At 41.1% G+C, this 20,202-nt stretch overlaps 1 protein-coding gene across 8 annotated transcripts in view; it reads right to left on the reverse strand.

The window, feature by feature from the left end:
• LOC105472784 (N-6 adenine-specific DNA methyltransferase 1) overlaps window positions 1-20,202 on the reverse strand; it is a 545,294-nt gene that overhangs the window by 515,691 nt on the left and 9,401 nt on the right. For 5 of the 8 annotated variants that reach the window (XM_071095535.1, XM_071095537.1, XM_071095536.1 and 2 more), the window contains exons 5-7: window positions 18,400-18,541; window positions 16,483-16,662; window positions 12,735-12,862 (exon numbers count right to left, since the gene is read on the reverse strand). In XM_071095535.1, coding sequence (XP_070951636.1) covers window positions 16,556-16,662; window positions 18,400-18,541 — 249 coding nt within the window. In that variant the 3' untranslated portion in view covers window positions 12,735-12,862; window positions 16,483-16,555. Of the gene's footprint in view, window positions 1-12,316; window positions 12,863-15,954; window positions 16,663-18,399; window positions 18,542-20,202 lie in introns of those variants that run through there. The other 3 variants (XM_071095538.1, XM_071095542.1, XM_071095541.1) reach the window with 3 other exon arrangements.

Below are 20,202 nucleotides of genomic sequence, written 5' to 3' on the forward strand. Positions count from 1 at the left end.
TATTTATCTCTGATAGTTACAGGGACCTCAGGTGTGTTGTGGAGAATTCTGAATGGTTGGACTCCCATGGATGCTGGAAGGAGAAGCAGCAGCTGACCTCAGCATCCCAGATCTGAGTGTGGAAACCTCAGGCTCACATCCCCCTCCCCGGCTCTCCATATAGACAGAAAAGTAACCAAATTTAGGTCACTATGTCCCTAAAAATGATACTGTTCATCCTTTTCCCCAATATTTGTCTTTAATTAATGAATAAATGAACTATTTGAGCTTCATTTTTGGAAACAAGATATACTGAGTGTGATGGTTAATACACAGTGTCAACTTGATTGGATTGAAGGATACAAAGGATTGACCCTGGGTGTGTCTCTGAGGGTGTTGCCAAAGGAGATTAACATTTGAGTCAGTGGGCTGAGAAAGGCAGACCCACCCTTAATCTGGGTGGGCACAATCTATTCAGCTCCCAGCGTGCCTAGAAAACAAGCAGGCAGAAAAATAAAAAGAGAGACTGGCCTAGCCTCCCAGCCTACATCTTTCTCCTATGCTGGATGCTTCCTGTCCTGAAACACTGGACTCCAAGTTCTTCAGTTTTGGAACTCGGACTTGGCTCTCCTTGCCCCTCAGCCTGCAGATAGCCTATTATGGGACTTTGTGATTGTGTGAGTTAATACTTAATAAACTCGCCTTTATGTATACAAAATATATATATGATATATGTATACAAAATACATATATGATATATATATTCTATATATAGTATATATGTATATATACTACATTTATATATAATATATATACTGTACTTATATACATTATATATACTCTATATATAATATATTAGCCTCAAATCTGCTAAGATTGCCCTGAGTGAGAGTCTCATCTGTCGAGAAAGAGCTGAAACTGTGAAAAAACAGACACAAGAATTGCTTGAGTTTTCTAATTTATATAAACAGAAATCTGGAGAACAGGCGTGGGAATGAATATTAGAAGTGTGGGATAGTGGTGGAAGGAACATGGAGTTGAATAAGCCTGAATTTATTGATTTGGGCCCACCAAGTAGGGACTCTGCATTTAATGTTGCAGCTCAGGGAGTTAAAAAAGGTTCTAATAGTTTATTTGCTTGATTGGCTGAAATATGGATTAAAAGACGGCCCACTGTGAATGAGCTGGAAATGCCTGATCTTCCTTAATGCAGAGAAAGGGATCCAAAGGCTTAGGGAAATTGGCATGGTGGAATGAATTAGTCATTTTAGACCTATTCATCCCAGCTGGGAAGGTCCAGAAATATACCCCTGACCAATGTCTTGCGAAACAGATTCGTGAGGGCAGCACCTGCATCTTTGAAGAGCCTTGTAATTGCTCTTGTCTGTATGTCAGATCTAACAGCGAGAACTGCAGACACTCAACTACAAAATTAAAATACAATGGGAGTAACTGGATCGCGAGATGGCAGGGGCCAAGTGGTGGCACTCAACTATCAAAGGCAAGGTGGGTATAGCTACTGTAATAGACAGCAGAGGCAAAGCAGCAATCAGAATAGTCTGACTCATGTCGAGCTCTGGCATTGGCTAATTAATCATGGTGTTCCTAGAAGTGAAATTGATAGGAAGCCTACTGTATTCTTAATTTATATAAGCAGAAAACTTCTAGGTCGAATGGACAAAAGACTAATTTGAATTACAAATACAGAGAATCACAGCCCTGCAATCAATTTCCAGACTTGAGCCAGTTTACGGTTTACTTCCCCTTGAGGAAGGACCCCACCACATTACCGACACTTTATGCAGTGATTCTCCCATCCTTTCCCAAGGAGATGCCATGGTCATGGAATTCACTGGTCTTACCATGTTCCCCATTATCCTGAAGCAGCTGGATTGATAGAATGGTGGATTAGCCTTTCAAAGTCACAATTCCAAAGCCAACTAGGTGACAATACTTCGCAGGGCTGAGGCAAAGTTCTCTAGAAGGCTGTGTATGCTGAGAATCAGCATCTAATATATGGTACTATTTCTCTCATAGCCAGGATTCACAGGTCCAGGAATCAAGGGGTAGAAGTGGAAGTGGCACTACTCACCATCGCCCTTAGTAATTAGCTAGCAAATGTTTTGCTTCCTGTTCCCACCACATTACATTGTGCTGGCCTAGAGGTCTTAGTTGTCACCAGGAGACACAACAACAATTCCACTAAACTGGAAGACTGCCACCTGACACTTCAGGCTTCTCCTACCTTTAAGTCAACACGCTAAGAAGGGAGTTACAGTGTTGCCTGGGGTGACTGACCTGGACTTTCAAGATGAAATCAGTCTACTACTTCACAAAGGAGGTAAGGAAGAGTTTGCATGGAATATAGGCAATCCATTAGGGTGTCTCTTATTATTACCATGCCCTGTGATTAAGGTCAATAGGAAGCTACAACAGCCCAATCCAGGCAGGACTACAAATGACCCAGACCCTTCAGAAATGAAGATTTGGGTTACTCCACCAGGAAAAAAACCACAACCTGCTGAGATGCTTGCTGAAGGCAAAGGGAATACAGAATGAGTAGTATAACAAGGTAGTCATCAGTACCAGCTACGACCACATGAACAATTGCAGAAATGACTGTAATTGTCATCAGTATTTCCTCCTTTTGTTAAAAACATGTTTTTGCATGTATACACTTGTACTAAGAAAATATCTTCATTTTATTTCCTTCCTCCTTTATCTTGTGACATAAGATTTATTGACTTCACATCAGCATTTAAGTACTGTTAACTTTATGTATTTGGGTTGGGGATTGGTGCGTTTCTGGTTGTATGAAGGATAGTTGTATTATGTTAGGTGTCATTATGACCTTATTGTCTTTATTTGAAGATTATGCATGATCTCAGCAGATGTGTATAGGCTCAAGTTGACAAGGGGTGGACTTGTGATGGTTAATACTGAGTGTCAACTTGTTTGGATTGAAGGATACAAAGGATTGACCCTGGGTGTGTCTCTGAAGGTGTTGCCAAAGGAGATTAACATTTGAGTCAGTGGGCTGGGAAAGGCAGACCCACCTTTAATCTGGGTGAGCACAATCTAATCAGCTGCCAGCACAGATAGAATATGAGCGGCAGAAAAATGTAAAAAGAGAGACTGGCCTAGCCTCCCAGCCTGTATCTTTCTCCCATGCTGGATGCTTCCTGCCCATGAACACAGGACTCCCAGTTCCTCAGTTTTGGAACTTAGACTGGCTCTCCTTGCTCCTCAGCCTGCAGACGGCTTATTGTGGGACCTTGTGATTGTGTGAGTTAATACTTATTAAACTCCCTTTATATATATAATATGTATCTATTCCATTAGTTCTGTCCCTCTAAAGAATGCTAATACACCAAGATTCCATTTTACTCTGTTCTACTACAAGGCTTTGAGAAAATGGTAAGTGGTGTTAACTTATAGGGGATCACAGACACTGGTGAAAACCTAAACAAAGCTAGACACACTTTCTCTAGAAGGAAAAAGCCTTTACATATACACAGAGGGTGGCCAGGTTTCTGGAAGTCCATAAACTTCAGATTAAGAGACTACCAAGGAGAGACTGTCATTTCTCTGTTTTTCAGATTAAGATTATCAGGACCACTGAAACTGTTCTTATTCCTTGGTCTCATTGAACACTTGCTGCTCTGGTGCCAGAAACAGTCTTTTCTGTAATTTATTTACTTTTTGAGACAGAGTCTTGCTCTGTCGCCCAGGCTGGAGTACAGTGGCATGATCTTGGCTCACTGTAACCTCCACCTCTGAGATTCAAGCAATTCTCCTGCCTCAGCCTCCCGACTAGCTGGGACTACAGGCGTGTACCACCATGCCTGGCTAATTATTTGTATTTTTTTAGTAGAGGCAGGGTTTCACCATGTTGGCCAGGGTAGTCTAGAGCTTCTGACCTGAAGTGATCCACCCACCTTGGCCTCCCACAGTGCTGGGGATACAGGCATGAGCCACTGCACCTGGCCCCCAGAAGCAGTCTTAATGTTCATTTTGAACAGAATCCTCCCCTTGGCTGGATGAAAGGATTATAAGCTATGGCAACCTAAGAGCTGGCATTCCCAAGCTAGAACTTTAGCCACCCACCTCCTTTTGCATAAATCTAGAGATGAGAGAGAGAGCTATAAAACCAAAGGCCTTCTAAAGCAAAAGACACCTTTGGTAAATAGCTAAAAAGATTTCTAGAGCTTCGAATATTAGGCACTTTAAAAAGTGTATTAATTGGACCCCTAGGCATCTTACATTATTATTTAAGATGTAGGTCCTAAAAGAGCATTGCACCAGCTTAATCCTTCCTGAAAACTGTTATCCCATGAAGACTCTCCTTTGATGAGTTCATTCAATCACATGACTTCAAACACTCCTCACATGATAATAGCTCCAATTTCAATAACTCTAGTTCATTTCCTCTCTCCTCAACCCAGACCCATGTGCATAAACATTTGGACATGTCCACTTAAAAAGTTTCACTTCAATCCTAACTTGTCCCCATGTTGTCCTTATCATCTTCCCCCTATTCCATTTTACTCTCCCTCCACAAAGCTTCCCCCTTCTGGTTTCCATTCCTGGGAATGGCACTATTATTCTCTCAGCTGCCCAAGTTAAAAACCCACAAGTCACCTCAACTCCTACCTCTCTCTCAGATAGATAGATAGATAGATAGATAGATAGATAGATAGATAGATAGATAGATAGATAGATAAATAGGTAGATACAGATGGATAGATGATAGAGAGAGAAAGAAAGAGACAGACAGACAGAATCTATAGATACAGGTATTCAATCAGTTACCAAGTGCTGTCCTTTCTTTACCCTACGCAAATATGTTCCCTCTTCCCATTCCCACAGCCTCAACCTCAGTTCAGGCCACTACCATCTCTTCATTTAACCACAGCAGTCTCAAGTGGGTCCTCCATCTCCTGATTAACCTGCCTCTGGTCCATTCCCCACAGCCAGAGTGATCTTTTAGTTTTTCTTTTGTTTTGTTTTTGGTTTTGTTTTCAAGATGGAATTTTGCTCTCTTGCCCGGGCTGGAGTGCAGTGGCACAATCTCCACTCACTGCAACCTTTACCTCCCGGGTTCAAGTGACTCTCCTCCCTCAGCCTCCCAAGTAGCTGAGATTACAGGTGCACACCAGAACACCTGGCAAATTTTTGTATTTTTAGTAGAGATGTGGTTTCACCTTGTTGGCCAGGCTGGGTCTCGGACTCCTGGCCTCAAGTGATCTGCCCACCTTGGCCACCCAACATTCTGGGATTACAGGCGTGAGCCACTGTGCCCAGCCCAGAATGATATTTTGAAAACACATTTGATTTTGTTGACTCCTTGCTTAGAAGCATGTCTTCAGAATAAAGACGACATCCTTTCCCATAATTTGTGAGCACTGAATGCTGTTTCCTGCTGTATCCTAGACTCCTCTTTGACCAGTCCTCCACCTGAATCCTGGACCTAGCCAGACTGAGCTACTTGTAATTCCCTGAATATGCTGGACTCTGACTCTGAAGCCTCTAGGCCTTTCCATGCACTCTTCCCTCTGCTGAATGCCATCTCACTTCTTCTGCACTTGCCTGAATCCCATTCTCCTTTCTAGACTCAACTTAGCCATTATCAATTACAGGATGTATAGGATGTATTGACTTCACAGTCTCCAAAACTCTCTGTGCATTCCTCTATCATCAAACTGTAGCCACGTATCCCCACTGTTTCAGGCTTCTGAAATTCTAAAGTTGTCCTTTTCTTTTCTTTTTTGAAACAGGGTCTCACTCTGTCACCGGGGCTAGAGAGCAGTGGCACAATCACAGTTCACTGTCCTTTTATTAGCCAATAAGAATAGTCGAAGTTTTGGCAGGTGCAGTGGCTCATGCCTGTACTTCCAGCACTTTGGGAGGCCAAGGCAGGGGTGGATCGCTTGAGTCCAGGAATTGGAGACCAGCCTGGGCAACATGGTATGGCAAAACCTCTTCTCTACAGAGAAAAAAAACACACACACACTATATTAGCCAGGCACAGTGGCCCATACCTATAATCCCAGCTACTAGGGAAACTGAGGTGAGAGGATCACTTGAGCCCAGAAGGTCAAGTCTGCAGTCAGCCAAGATCACACCACTGCACTCCAGCCTGGGCAACAGAGCGATCTTAGCTACTTTGGAGGCTGAATCAGAAGAACTGCTTAAACCCAGAAGGCGGAGGCTGCAGGGAGCCGAGATCATGTCACTGCACTCCAGCCTGGACAACACTGAGACTCCATCTCAAAAAAATAAATAAATAAAGAGCACACATTCTTCTCTACAGTCTAATAAGCATTAGTTTCACATGGTGAAACTCCCATCTCTACTTAAAATACAAGAATTAGCCAGGTGGTGCACATCTGTGGTCCCAGCTACTCCAGAGGCTTGTGTGGGGGCATATGCCTATAATCCTAGCTCCTTGGGAGGCTGAGGCATGAGAATTGCTTGAAATCTGGAGGCACAGGTTGCAGTGAGCCAAGGTTGCGCTACTGCACTCCAGCCTGGGTGACAGAATGAGATGCTGGCTCAAAAAACAAAAAAAGAAACAAAATTGAGATGATTCAGTAGAAAATGTTTGCAAAATGTAGATTAGTAGCCAGAATATATGAATAATTGGTTCTTACAAATCATCAAGTAAAAAGACAACAGAAATCTGATACAAAAATGCTTAAATGACAATAGAGCAAAAATATTTAAATGGCTAATAGACATATGAAAATTTCAACCATACTATTCATTAGGAAAATATAAATCAATATTATATTAGACCTACTAGACTGGCAAAATCTAAGAAGTCTAACAGTCCCAAATATTGGTGAACATATGGTGCTATAGAAACTCATATACACTACTGGCAAGTAAACTGGTATCTTTCTGGAAAACAGTTTGGCATTATCAGGTAAAATAAAACGTAATTGTACTGTATGATTTAGAAATTCCACTTCTAGGTATTGACTAGAGTACCAATAGACATGTACAGAGATGTTTATAGTGACATTATTCATAATAGGGAAAACTGGAAACAACCTGAAATTCAATGATCAAAGTATGAATAAATGAATAGTGGAATATATCAGTGAAAATGAGTGAACAACTCATCAACATGGAGAAGTTGCACAAAAATATTAAGCAGAAAACTCAATGTGGGACATTTATAAAAATCTTTTTATAACCTATGAAAAAAATCCCAACGTGCCATCACCAAGGGCAAGTGAAAAACTGTTGGCTCCAGTAAGGCAGAACTAAAGGAAGTTCTAACACGGGAAAATTGCAGCACACTGGCCTGTTGAGAAATGTAAAGGATCTGAGATTTTACTCCACTTGCAACCTAACAAATTAGTCTGCCACAGTTTCACTGTTGGCAGGAAAAAAATAAGGCTTTTGGGTCAGAGACAAGGAACTTTATTACTCACAGTATTAATACAACAATTAGCATAAGCAACAGTATATTTTCTCAGTTTCCCCTTGCCTCAAGTCTTATGGGGGCAACATGGATGGGCCCAGATGGATCTGACCTCCTTGGCCTCCCTCAGTACAGGGATTACAACACGCCCAGCCTCAATTTTCTTTATAATGCCTTTTGATGAACGAAACTCTTCACTGTAACTGAATTTATCAGTCTTTTAGGGTCTGTGACTCTTTTCTATTTTATAGATACACTTTCCCATTCTATTGTCATAAAAATATTCTCCTATATTTTTTCCAAATTTAAAATTCAACCTTTTTATTTACAACTTAATCCATTTTAGTGGACTTCTGTATATGGTGTGAGGTAAGAATCTAATTTCACTGTTTCCTTTTGTGTATAATCACTTATACAGTACTATGCCATTTGTTCTGCAGTTCCATTTCATCATGTACACATTTCTATATATGTACATGTTTCTTTATGGACTTTCCATTCTGTTTCAGTTTATTTATCTTTGGGTCAATATAAAACTGTCTTAATTACTATTGTTTAATAACAAGCATTTGGCATCTGAGTAGTTCAAGCTCTCTCATGCTCCTCCTATTATCTAGGAGTGTCTAGGCTGTTCTTGGTCATTTGTTCAGGTTTTATGAAAAACACTTTTGGGTTTTTGACTGGAATTTTACTGTAAATATAGGAACAATTGGTATCTTTATAATAGTGAGTCTTCCTAGTCAAACATGAAACAATTTTCCATTTACTTAGGTATTTAAAATGTCTTTTAGGCTGTGCGTGGTGGTTCATGCCTGTAATCTCAGCACTTTGGGAGGCCAAGGTGGGAGGATTGCTTGAGCTCTGGCATTCAAGACCAGCCTGAGCAACATGGTGAGACCCCCATCTCTACTAAAAATATGAAAAATTAGCTGATTGTGGTGGTGCACACCTGTGGTCCCAGCAACTCAAGAGGCTGAGGTGGGAGGATGGCCTAAGCTCGTGGGGTGGAGGTTGCAGTGAGCCAAGTTCACGCCACTGCACTCCAGCCTGGGTGACAGAACAAGACCTTGTCTCAAAAAAAAAAAAAAAAAAAAAGTATTTTAATCAAATTGCATGTTAGTCCTGTACTCGTTATATTTACTCCATGATGCCTTATTTATCATTTTTAGTGGTATTATTAAAATGTTTTCCTGCTTTGGGGAAATATATATTATATAGAAATATAAATGATTTCTGAATATTATTATTACAGACAACACTTTCCTAAGCCCTCTTATCATAACTCAGTGCTTTTTTAAATGTTTTCCTGGTAAATAATATCATCTGTTAATGACGACAATTTTGTGCATACTTTCTTATCCTTTTCCCTTTCATTTTTTTTTCTTTTCTTATTTTGCTGGCTAGGACTTCCAGTGAAAATGTTGAATAGGAGTGGTAATAGGTGGCAATTTTCTCGTTTCTGATTTTTATAGGAAATGCTTTCAGTATTTCTACTTGCAGAATATTTGCCAGAGTTTTTTGTATACAGACCATACTGGGTTAAGAAAGTTCCTTCTCTTCCTAGTTTGCCAAGTGTATTCAATTTCAACAAATGTGTGTCCACATCTGTTGAGGTGATAATGTGCTATTTTTCTTCCCTTTAACCTATTAGAATGATAAATGGAATTTATAGATTTTTCTATTAAACCATGGTTACATTCCTGGGATAAACTCAACTTGGTCATAGTATATCATCTGTTTTATATATACTGCTAGATTTAGCTTGTTGAAGTTTTATTCTTTTTTTCCTCTATGTGAATGTGATTGGCCTGTCAGTTTCCTTTCTTATATAACCCTTATCTGGTTTTGTTATCAAGGTTTTGTCTAACACAATTATTTAGGGGGAAGAATTACAAGAATCACTTCTTCTTGGGCATACAGTTCAACTATACTGGAATCATCTGAATGAGTCCTGGCCACTGGAATTCGAAGTCACTTATGCTACTTCCAGGACTGGCTCAAAAATCTCTCATGCACGATCTTCCTCTTTTTTCCGTATCCATGCTGACAGAGGTTACAAGCTGAATGTGATGGTGGCACAAAACAGAGGGATCCTGAGTCTCTGAATGACTAAATGGAATAGAACACTTTCTATGCCCTGGACAAAGCACATTAGATTATAAAATGCATAAGCAATAAATTTTTAGTGTGTCACTAATAAAGAACTTGGTACACCAGTTGAACCTCTGCACATGAGAATAACACAGACTGTAAGATCATGGCCCAGTTCACATGAATTTAAAATAATAAAATGTATACCCAAGAAACCCTCTATCCAACTTCAGAACTGGAACACTGCCAGTCCCTTTATGGTGTTTACCTGGGTGCCTGGTTCTCCTCTAGCCTTTCTCCCAGTCATCCTTACCTCCTCTCATCCCACTGGTTAGCGCTAACCTGAATTTTTTGTTTATCATTATGTTGCCTTTTTGTTTGTTTGCTTTGTTTTGGTTTTCTCTTACACTAAAAGACCTTTTAAATGTTTTTTAGAACAGTTTTAGCTTTACAGGAAAACTGATAAGGAGGTACAGAGAGTTTTGTTGTAGACACAGGTTTAAAAAAAAAAAAGTACAGTTTGCACAAACCTCTCCCTGACTGCACAAACACAAGCACAGTTCCCCCCAGTTATTTGCATCTTGCATTAGTGTGGCGCATCTTGCATTAGTGTGGTGCATCTGTTACAATTGATGAACCAATATTGATATATTATTACTAACTAAAGTTCACAGTTTATATTAGCGTTCACCCTCTGTTCAGTAATTTTCAAAATGTCATTTCCTTTTTTTTTTTTTTTTGAAACGGAGTCTTGCTCTTGTTGCCCAGGCTGGAGTGCAATGGCATGATCTCAGCTCACTGCCATCTCTGCCTCTCAAGCTCAAGCTATTCTCCTGCCTCAACCTCCCGAGCACATGGGATTACAGGCACATGCCACCATGCCAAGCTAATTTTTTTATTTTTAGTAGAGATGGGGTTTCATCATGTTGGCCAGGCTGGTCCCAAACTCCTGACATCAGGTGATCTGCCTGCCTCGGCCTCCAAAAGTGGTGGGATTACAGGAGTGAGCCATCACGCCCAGCCTAAAATGTCATTATTTCTTCCTTGACATATGAATTGTTTAGAAGCATGTTTTAAATTTTGTAAATGTATGGGGACTTTTACATTTTATTTTTGTTATCAATTTATAACCTAAACACTTTATAGTCAGAGAAGATTAGCTATATCATATTGATTCTTTCAATTTTATAGGGACTTACTTTTGGTCTAGTATGTAATCATGTTGGTAAACATCCCATGAGTGCTTGAGAAAGAATATGCATTCCCTGACTGTTAGTTTCAGAGTTCTATATTAGTCTGTTATATCAAACTCACTGCTATTTTTCAAATCTCTTTGCCTTTTTGGTCTCCTTGATGTGGTGGCACGCGCCTGTAATCCCATCTACTCCGGAGGTTGAGGCAGGAGAACTGCTTGAGCTTGAGAGGCAGAGATGGCAGTGAGCTGAGATCATGGCATTGCACTCCGGCCTGGGCAACAAGAGCAAGAGTCCGTCTCAGAAAGTGTAAACCCTTTATCATTCTTTTTTTTTTTTTTTTTTGAGACATAGTTTCGCTCTGTCGCCCAGGCTGGAGTGCAGTGGTGCGATCTCCGCTCACTGCAAGCTCCGCCACCTCCCGGGTTCACGCCATTCCCCTGCCTCAGTCTCTCTAGAAGCTGGGACTACTGGTGCCCGCCACCACGCCTGGCTAATTTTTTTGTATTTTTAGTAGAGACGGGGTTTCACCGTGTTCGCCAGGATGGCCTCGATCTCCTGACCTCGTGATCCGCCCGCCTCGGCCTCCCAAAGTGCTGGGATTACAGGCATGAGCCACCGCGCCCTGCGCCCTTTATCATTCTTTAGTGTCTGTATTAGTCTGTTCTCGCATTGCTATAAAGAATTACCTGAGACTGGGTAAAGAAAAGAAGCTTAATTGGCTCACGGTTTCACAGGCTGTACAGGAAGCATGGCTGGGGAGGCCCGAAGAAGCTTGAAATCATGGCGCAAGGCAAAGAGGAAGGAGGCATGTCCACATGGTTGGAGCAGGAGGAAGAGAGCGAAGAGGAAGTGCTACACACGTTTAAACAACCAGATCTCGTCAGGAACTCACTATCATGAGAACGGCAAGGAGGAAGTCTGCCCCCATGATCCAATCACCTCTCACCAGGCCCCTCTTCCAATATTAGGGATTAAAATTCAACATGAGATTTGAGTGGGGACACAAATCCAAACCATTTCAGTGTCCACGTCTATTCCTAATCATGCTTTTAATTTTGCACTCAGCGTATTAATTTCTGAGAGTTACTGTAACAGGGCCACCAACTGGGTAGCTTAAAACAAATGCATTCTCTCACAGTTCTTGAGGCTAGATGTCTAAAATAAAGGTGTGGGCTGGACCATGCTCCCTCTGAAGGCTTGAAAGAAGAGTCCTTCCTGCCTCTTCTAGCCTCTGGTAGTTGCTAGCAACCCCTGCACTCCTTTACTTGTTGACTCATCACTCCAACCTCTGCCTCTGTCTTCACATGGCATCCTCCCCATGTCTCTGTGTTCAGATTTTCCTGTTCTTACAAGGACTCAAGGGATATTGGATTTAGCATCCACCCGAACCCAGTATGACCTTGTCTTAACTTGATTACATCTGCAAAGTTCCTAATTCCAAATAGGATCATATTCACAGGTTTCAGTTGAACACGAATTTTGTGGGGTGGGGGGGACACCACTCAATCCAGTACAAACAGCTATTAATGTAGCTGATGCAGGATTTTCTGTTCCTTAATTCAGTTAAATTTGGGTTATCACACAACCAGAAAAAATAAGGCACACGTATACACTGAAAGGCAAGGAGGGCAGAATTTATTAAGCGAAAGCAAAGCTCTCCACAAAAGGAGGGGTCCTTCATGCAGGTTTTCCACCTCACAAATTGAATGCCAGGCCACCACACACGAGCTGAAGGCGCACGGCTTCTCCCCTGCATAAGGCGCAAACTCCGCGTGGCTCCACCCCATGTACGGGCGCTTGGTCTAAGCTACATTGATTTATTTCCCTTACTGCACATGTGTTGAGAAATGGAATTTTTCACAGTGGGCATGTTCAGGCAAGCCATCTGTGCACAATGACCTGGGCAAGTCAGAGGTTCTTCAGGGACCCTTCCCTATTTGCCTAGGCATGTGCCCGTCTCCCTCTTCTTTCATAGCTATCTGTTTTATAGATTGGTCTAATATATCTTTTATCAATACTACAAGAAAATGGCTTACATGATTATGGAGGCTAAGAGGTCCCATGATCTGTCATCTATAAAGCTGGAGACCCAGGAAGGCCTGTGGTATAATTCAGTCTGAGTCCAAAGGCGTGAGAACCAGGGGAGTCAGTGATGTAAATCCATCTGAGGACAGGAGAAGATGAGATGTCACAGCTCAAACAATGAGGCAGGAAAAAAAGGGGGGGTGAATTCTTCCTTCCTCAGCCTTTTATTTACATCCTCAACAAATTGGATGATGTCCACCCACCTTGGGGATGGCCATCTCCTTTACTGAATCCCCCAATTCAAATGTGAATCTCCTCTGTAAACACGCTCAAGACACTCCAGAATAATGTTTAAACAGATATCTGGGACCCTGTGGCCTATTCAAGTTGACATATAAAATTAACCATCGCAAGTTTACCCTTGTCAACTTGGCACCCATACGCATCTCCTTAAACCATACTTAACTGCCACATAAACACAACAGTAAGGTCATAATTCCATCTAACACAATTAACAATTGAGCATTCTACCAGAAACACACTAACCCATTTCCCAGAAGAGGAGGTAAAGTCTTCATGTGATGTTTACTCTCTCCTTGATATCCCATAACTTAAATACCATGATGTAAAATTAATCAAGGTTGAACATTGGAGCCAGTTTAAAAAATTAACAATATTTAAACACTATATTTAAACAATGCATCTATAATAAATCTATAATACATCACTATAATAAAATCAATGCATCTTATGTCACAGAATAAGGAAATGAGAAGAAAGAAAGCTACACACACACAAAATGGAGTCATAGCAAAATATGGAGGACATACTTATGACAATTGCAGTCTGTGTTTCTGTAACTGGTCATATGATCAAAGTCAGTATTTCTTCCACCACTTATTCTGCATTCCCTTTGCCTTCAGCAAGCACTTCATCTGGTCATGGTACTTACCTGGTGGTGACCCAAACCTTTATTCCTGAAAGGTCTGGGTCATTAGTGGTCCTGTCTGAATTAAGTTGTAGTTTTCCACTGACCTTAATCACAGGGCATGGTAACACTAAGAGAAGCCCTAAGGAATCTCACATATTCCCAACATACTTTTCCTTACCACCATTTGGAGGTAGTCCAGTTTCTACTTGGTAGTCGGGAACAATCACCCAGCCAGCACTGTAACTCATTTGTCTATTGAGTTAGAGGCATGAGAAGCCCGAAGTGGCGGAGGAGCAGTCTTCAACTTCCAGTTCAATTAAATCATGATTGTACCTCTCAATGGAAAACATGCCACCCTGTGGAAGACCTCTAGGCCAGCAGAGCATAAGTCATGACAACAGGAAGCAAAAATTTTGCTAGTGGGTCACTAGGGCTAATAGCGAACAGTGTCCCTCCTATTTTGACCCCTTGATTCCTGGACCTGTGAATCCCAGTCATAAGAGAAATGCACCATATACTGGATGCTGACTCAGAGAGTAGACAGCCTTCCACAGAACCTTGTCCCAGCTCTACAAGGCACTGCTGTATAGCTGGTGCTATTACTGTCTTCAAAATACCATTCCACCGCTCTATGTAGCCAGTTGATTCAGGATAGTAGGGAACATTGTAAGAAAATTCCATGAGCATGGGCCCACTGCCACACTTTTGCTGTGAACTGAGTTCCTTGTAATGCTGTGTGGAATACCATGGTCATAGATGAGAGATTCTGTAAGTCCATGGATGGCAGTTTTAGTAGAAGCACTGCACGAAGGGAAAGCAAATCGGTATCCAGAGTAAGATCTATTTCAGTATGGACAAAACACTATCCCTTCAACGATGGAGGTGGATCAATGTAATTAACCTGCCACTAGGCAGCTGACTGCTGACTCTGGGAAATGGTGTCACATCAGGGGCTCAGTGTTGGTCTCTGCTGCTGGCAGACTGGGCACTCAGAGATAGCCTTGGCCAGGTCAGCCTTGGTGAGTAGAAGTCCACGTTGCTGAGCCCATGCATAATCTCTATTCTTGTTACCATGGCTACTTTGTTCATGAAACAATTGGGTGATGACAGGGGTGGCTGGAGAAAGAGGCCTACTAGTATCCATAGAACAGGTTATCTTGTCTACTTTATTAAAATCCTTCTTTCTAACCCTTTGGTGAGCATTCACATGGGGCACAAATATCTTCGCCCTTTTTGCCCATTCAGTGTCTATCCATATACTTCATCTCCAAATTTCTTTGTCACCAATTTTCCAGTTATGTTGAACTCCCTGATCATCCTGCCAAACCACTGGCCATAGCCTACGAATTAGCATATAATTGAATATCTGGCCATTTTTCCTTCTAAGCAAAGTCAACAAGGGGGACTGCTCAAAGTTCTTTCCACTGGGAGGATTTCCCTTCACCACTGTCCTTCAAGGTAGCCCAGAGGTGAGCTGAGTGCTGCAGCTGTCCACTTTTGGGTGGTACCTGCATATCATATAGAAGCCTCTGTAAACCAGGCCTAAGTCTTCTCTTTCTCTGTCAGCTGGTCGTAGGGAAGTCCCCATGAAGCCACAGATGCAGGCTAGAAGAGAGAAGGCAGGTAGCAGAAGCGGGGACTATGGAAATTTGGCCTACTTCTTCATGTAACTTCCTTGTGCCTTCAGGGCCTGCTCAGGCCCAATCACGTGTATACCATTTCCATCTGATGACGGAGTGTTGCTGGGCATATCCAACTTTGTGCGTTGGTGGCTCAGATAACATCCAGTTCATGACAGGCAGCTCAGGTTGCATGGTAACTTGGTGGCTCAAGAAGTATCCGTCTCTACTAAGGCCCAGTAGCAGGCCAAGAGCTGTTTCTCAGAAAGAGACTAGCTCTATTTGTTGGTGATGGCAGGACTTTGCTCTAAAATCCTAAACCAAGATTCACCTACAGGGACCTGCCAGAAGCTTCAAACAGCATCCCTATCTGCCACTGCCACTTAAACACCACTGGATCTGCTGGATCATAAGACCCAAGTGGCGGAGCAGCTTTAACAGCAGCCTGGACCCGTTACAGAGACTTTTCTTGTTCTGGGCCCTACTCAAAACTAGCAGCTTTTTGAGTCAATTGGTAAATGGGCTGAAGTAACTTAATGAAATTGGAAAATGTTGCCTCCAAAACCCAAAGAGGCCCACTAAGTATTGTGCCTCTTTCTGGGTTGTAAGAGCAGCAAGATGCAAGTACTTATCCTTCACCTTAGAAGAAATATCCCAACATGCCCCATGAAATTGGTAGCTGTATCCCTACCAATTTCACTAAGGTAGAGGATCCTTGAAATGCAGTCATATTTATTTCCTACCCTCTGATGCAAATGTCTTTCCACTAAGTCTAGTGTAGTTTCTACTTCTTGCTCACTAGGTCAAATCAGCATAATGTCATCAATATAATGAATTAGTGTAATATTTTGTGGAAGGGAAAGGTAATCAAGAGCCCCATGAACTGAATTATGACATAGAGTTGGAGAACTGATATACACCAGAGATACAACAATGAAGGTGTGTCACTGGCCCTGCCATCTGAAAGCAAACTGCCTTTATGGACTAGTATGAAAAAAAAGACATTTGCCAGATAAATTCCATTGCCTTACCAAATAATGGTGAAATAAATATTTCATACATAACTTTTATATTTAAAATGCAAATTATAAATATAATACACATATTTACCTGTACTTTTGCAAATAATTATATAGGCCTGAATGGAAGGGAATGTTCCACCTTCCTGCCTTTTTTTAATGACAAATTTCTGATAAAATTCCTTGTTACCTAATGAATGACTTCAGTTTCAAGATATGCTAAATGCATTCAGTTTCCAGTAGCTCTGGGCACACACTGTATGCTAGGACTTGGTGAACTTGAGGACTGAAAGAGTTTCTTGGCCTGCTTGTCTGGAAAGTGCAGTGGTTCCTTGCAGACCTTTTGTCTTCATTATTTTCAAAATTTCTTCTAAAATAAAAATCAAAAGGTAAAATCCATTAAGCCATTTGGTAGTGTGCATGATCAATAAGCAATTTAATAAGTTAAACACAGATGATTTATAAATTGTATTCATCAATTTATTTGATATACAAAACAATGTATATCAAATAAATGTCTATTAAAGTGAACTTCGTCTTCAGCTAAATAGGAGCACTTCGTATTTTCAAAGTGTTGCTGGTGATTCTAATCAGAATGAATGGCTTGCTTTGCAGTCACAGCCTACTTTAGGCTCAGCAGAAACATTAATTGTCCTTGTTATTATAGCAAGTGATCAGTTTTTAAGTTGCTTGGCTCCAATCTCTGCCCTATGTCTTTCTCTTTGGATGACAAGAGCCAATGATGGTGTGGGACAAACTGAATAGTGACATTGCACAGTGAGAGGGGAAGAAGTAGCTTATTTCTTTCAGGCATATTGAGAAAAGAAAACCTTCCTTATAAATAAATAAAACTCAGAAGACTAAACTAAGAAAATGGAGAAGAAAGAAAAAAAGAAAAGGAAAGGTAAGGAAAAGAGAGAAAGAAGGAAGGATGGACGGAAGGAAGGAAAAAAAGGAGAGAAGAGAGAGAGAGAAAAGAAAGAAAGAAAGAAAAAAAGAAAGAAAGAAAGAGAAAGAAGAGAAGAGAAGGAAAGGAAGGAAGGAAGGAAGGAAAGAAAGAGAGAGAAAGACGGACAAAGGGAGGAAAAAATAAGAGAAGAGAAAAGAGAGAGAAAGAAAAGAAAGAAAAAAAGAAAGAAGAGAAGAAAAGAAAGACGGACAGAAGGAAAAAAGAAGAGAAAAGAGAAAAAGGGAAAGAAGAAAAGAAGGGAAGGAAGAAGAAAGAAAGAAAGTGAGAGAGAGAAAGAAGGAAGGACCGATGGATGGAAGGAAGGGAAAGGAGAAGAGAAAGAAAGAAAAGAAAATAAGGGAAGGGAAGAGAAGGGAAGGAAGGGAGGAAGGAAGGAGGGAGGAAGGGAGGGAAGGAGAAAGAAAGGAAGAGAGAGAGAGAGAGAAGGAAGGAAGGAAGGAAGGAAGGAAGGAAGGAAGGGAGGGAGGGAGGGAGGGAAAAGAAAGAAAGACGGATGGAAGGAAGGAAAAAAAGAAGACAAGAGAAAAGAGAGAGAGAGAAAAAGAAAGAAGGAAAGGAAAGGAAAAGAAAGGAAAGGAAAGGAAAAGAAAGGAAAGGAAAGCAAGGCAAGAGAAAACTAGCAATCATGTGATTTGAAGGGCTGAGGATTTTTAGTATAAGCTAAAAATCAAACTTGAAGTGTACAGAAAAAGAGAAGAAAGATTATGTTCAATTTAGTTATAAAGCAATCTGAAAACAAAGATAAAAATCTATACAATAAAATAACTTTCATGATAGAACTCCAGACGAACTAAAGAGTACAGCACAATTGTCAAGGGCATGAAGACTAGAGAGTAGAGAGAAAATTCGTAACACTGAGGCTGAGGTGTTAGAAGAAAACATTAGCGATCTTTGTACTTGAATATTAGGTTATAAATGGGGAAAAGAGAAGATAACACTTTTTAAAATAAGAAAAATTTACCCCTGAAAACCTCTTTTCTCTTTCAACATGAATTTATGCCTTTATTAGCTATTGTCAGTGATTGTTTTAAGTGATTCATTAACATGCCAGGTTATCTTATAAATTATAGCATTTTACATTATTAACTTTTGATTTCAGCAACATAAATGCTTAAACAATAAATTGGTCTGTATTACCTGGGTTGTTTTCTTTAATGGTAACTAAATAGAATAATCCTCTTGGTGAAAGGAGATCTGGAACCAGGGGGAAAAACCTGTCCATGACTTCCCGACCATTTCTGCCACCAGCCCAAGCTGCCTCTATTCCGTGACTTCCTACCTGTGAACAATTAGAAAGAATGTTTTCTTTTTTTTTTTTTTTTAATTTATTTTTTGAGACGGAGTCTCGCTGTGTCGCCCAGGCTGGAGTGCAGTGGCGCGATCTCGGCTCACTGCAAGCTCCGCCTCCCGGGTTCACGCCATTCTCCTGCCTCAGCCTCCCGAGTAGCTGGGACTACAGGCGCCCGCCACCGCGCCCGGCTTTTTTGTATTTTTAGTAGAGACGGGGTTTCACCGTGTTAGCCAGGATGGTCTCGATCTCCTGACCTTGTGATCCGCCCGCCTCGGCCTCCCAGAGCGCTGGGATTACAGGCGTAAGCCACCGCGCCCGGCCGAATGTTTTCTTTTAACTCGTTTGATTTAGATCACAAACCGAATCTTTTTGAGAAGTATTATCACCAAACAAGTATATATTTTGCATTTTTTACTGCTGAGAAGGAGCAGTAAAGTTGAATCGAAGTTTCATCATTTTCTAGTGTGTAACCTTGGGTAAATTAGTAATCCTGTTTGTGAATTACTTTCCTCCTTTATCTGTAAAATTAGGAAAAGAATAGTTCCATATGTACAATTAGAAAAATAATAACTGGATAAAAAATGTTTTTGTAATAATAAAAAAATATTTTTATCCACTGTTAGGAATGAGGAAGTATATTTAAAGTTTTGAGAACATTGCTCTTGATATATGAGAACATATATCAAGGGCTTAATAATAGTTATTACTATTAGTACAATGCTTAAATTGAGAGACGTGGGTAGCTTTTATACTTAATACAGAAAGAAGCTAGGAGGAGGAGCTTGTATTGTAAGATACCTACTGTACAGAAACAAAGTTTCAAAATGTCCCAATGCATCTGGCCCTCTTGTAGATTAAAGTGTGAAACACATAGACCTTTTCTAAGGAACCCATTTATTATATATTATATAAAGGCATACTGAAGCATGTTTCCTCTAACAATCTATATTTTAGAAACAATACACCTGAGAGCTTATATAGTATTAAAAAATCTTTAGATCCTTATCATTGTATATTGTTTCCTTTTTTCATTTTTTTTTTGAGACGGGGTCTCCCTCTGTCACCTAGACTGGAGTGCAGTCATGTAATCATGGCTCACTGCAGCTTCCACCTCCTGTGCTCAAGTGATCCTCCCACTTCAGCTTCCCAAGTATCTAGGACTACAGGCGCAAACAACCATGCCTGGTTAATTTTTTTTTTTTTTTTTTGAGCCGGAGTCTCGCACTATCGCCCAGGCTGGAGTGCAGTGGCTCAATCTCAGCTCACTGCAAGCTCTGCCTCCCATGTTTAGGCCATTCTCCTGCCTCAGCCTCCCGAGCAGCTAGAACGACAGGTGCCCACCACCACATCTGGCTAATTTTTTGTATTTTTAGTAGAAACGGGGTTTCACTGTATTAGCCAGAATGGTCTCGATCTCCTGACCTCGTGATCCCCCCGCCTCGGCCTCCCAAAGTGCTGGGATTATAGGTGTGAGCCACTGCGCCCGGCCAATTTTCTAAATTTTTTGTAGAAAAGGGGGCTGTCACTATGTTGCCCAGGCTGGTCAAGAACTTCTGGCCTCACGTGATCCTCCCCGGTCAGCCTCCCAAAGTGCTGGAGTTATAGGCATGAGCCACAAAGACTGCTCTGTTGTACATTATTTTTAAGAT

The sequence above is a fragment of the Macaca nemestrina genome, chromosome 4 (genome assembly GCF_043159975.1).
Source record: "Macaca nemestrina isolate mMacNem1 chromosome 4, mMacNem.hap1, whole genome shotgun sequence".
Taxonomy (NCBI): Eukaryota; Metazoa; Chordata; class Mammalia; order Primates; family Cercopithecidae; genus Macaca; species Macaca nemestrina.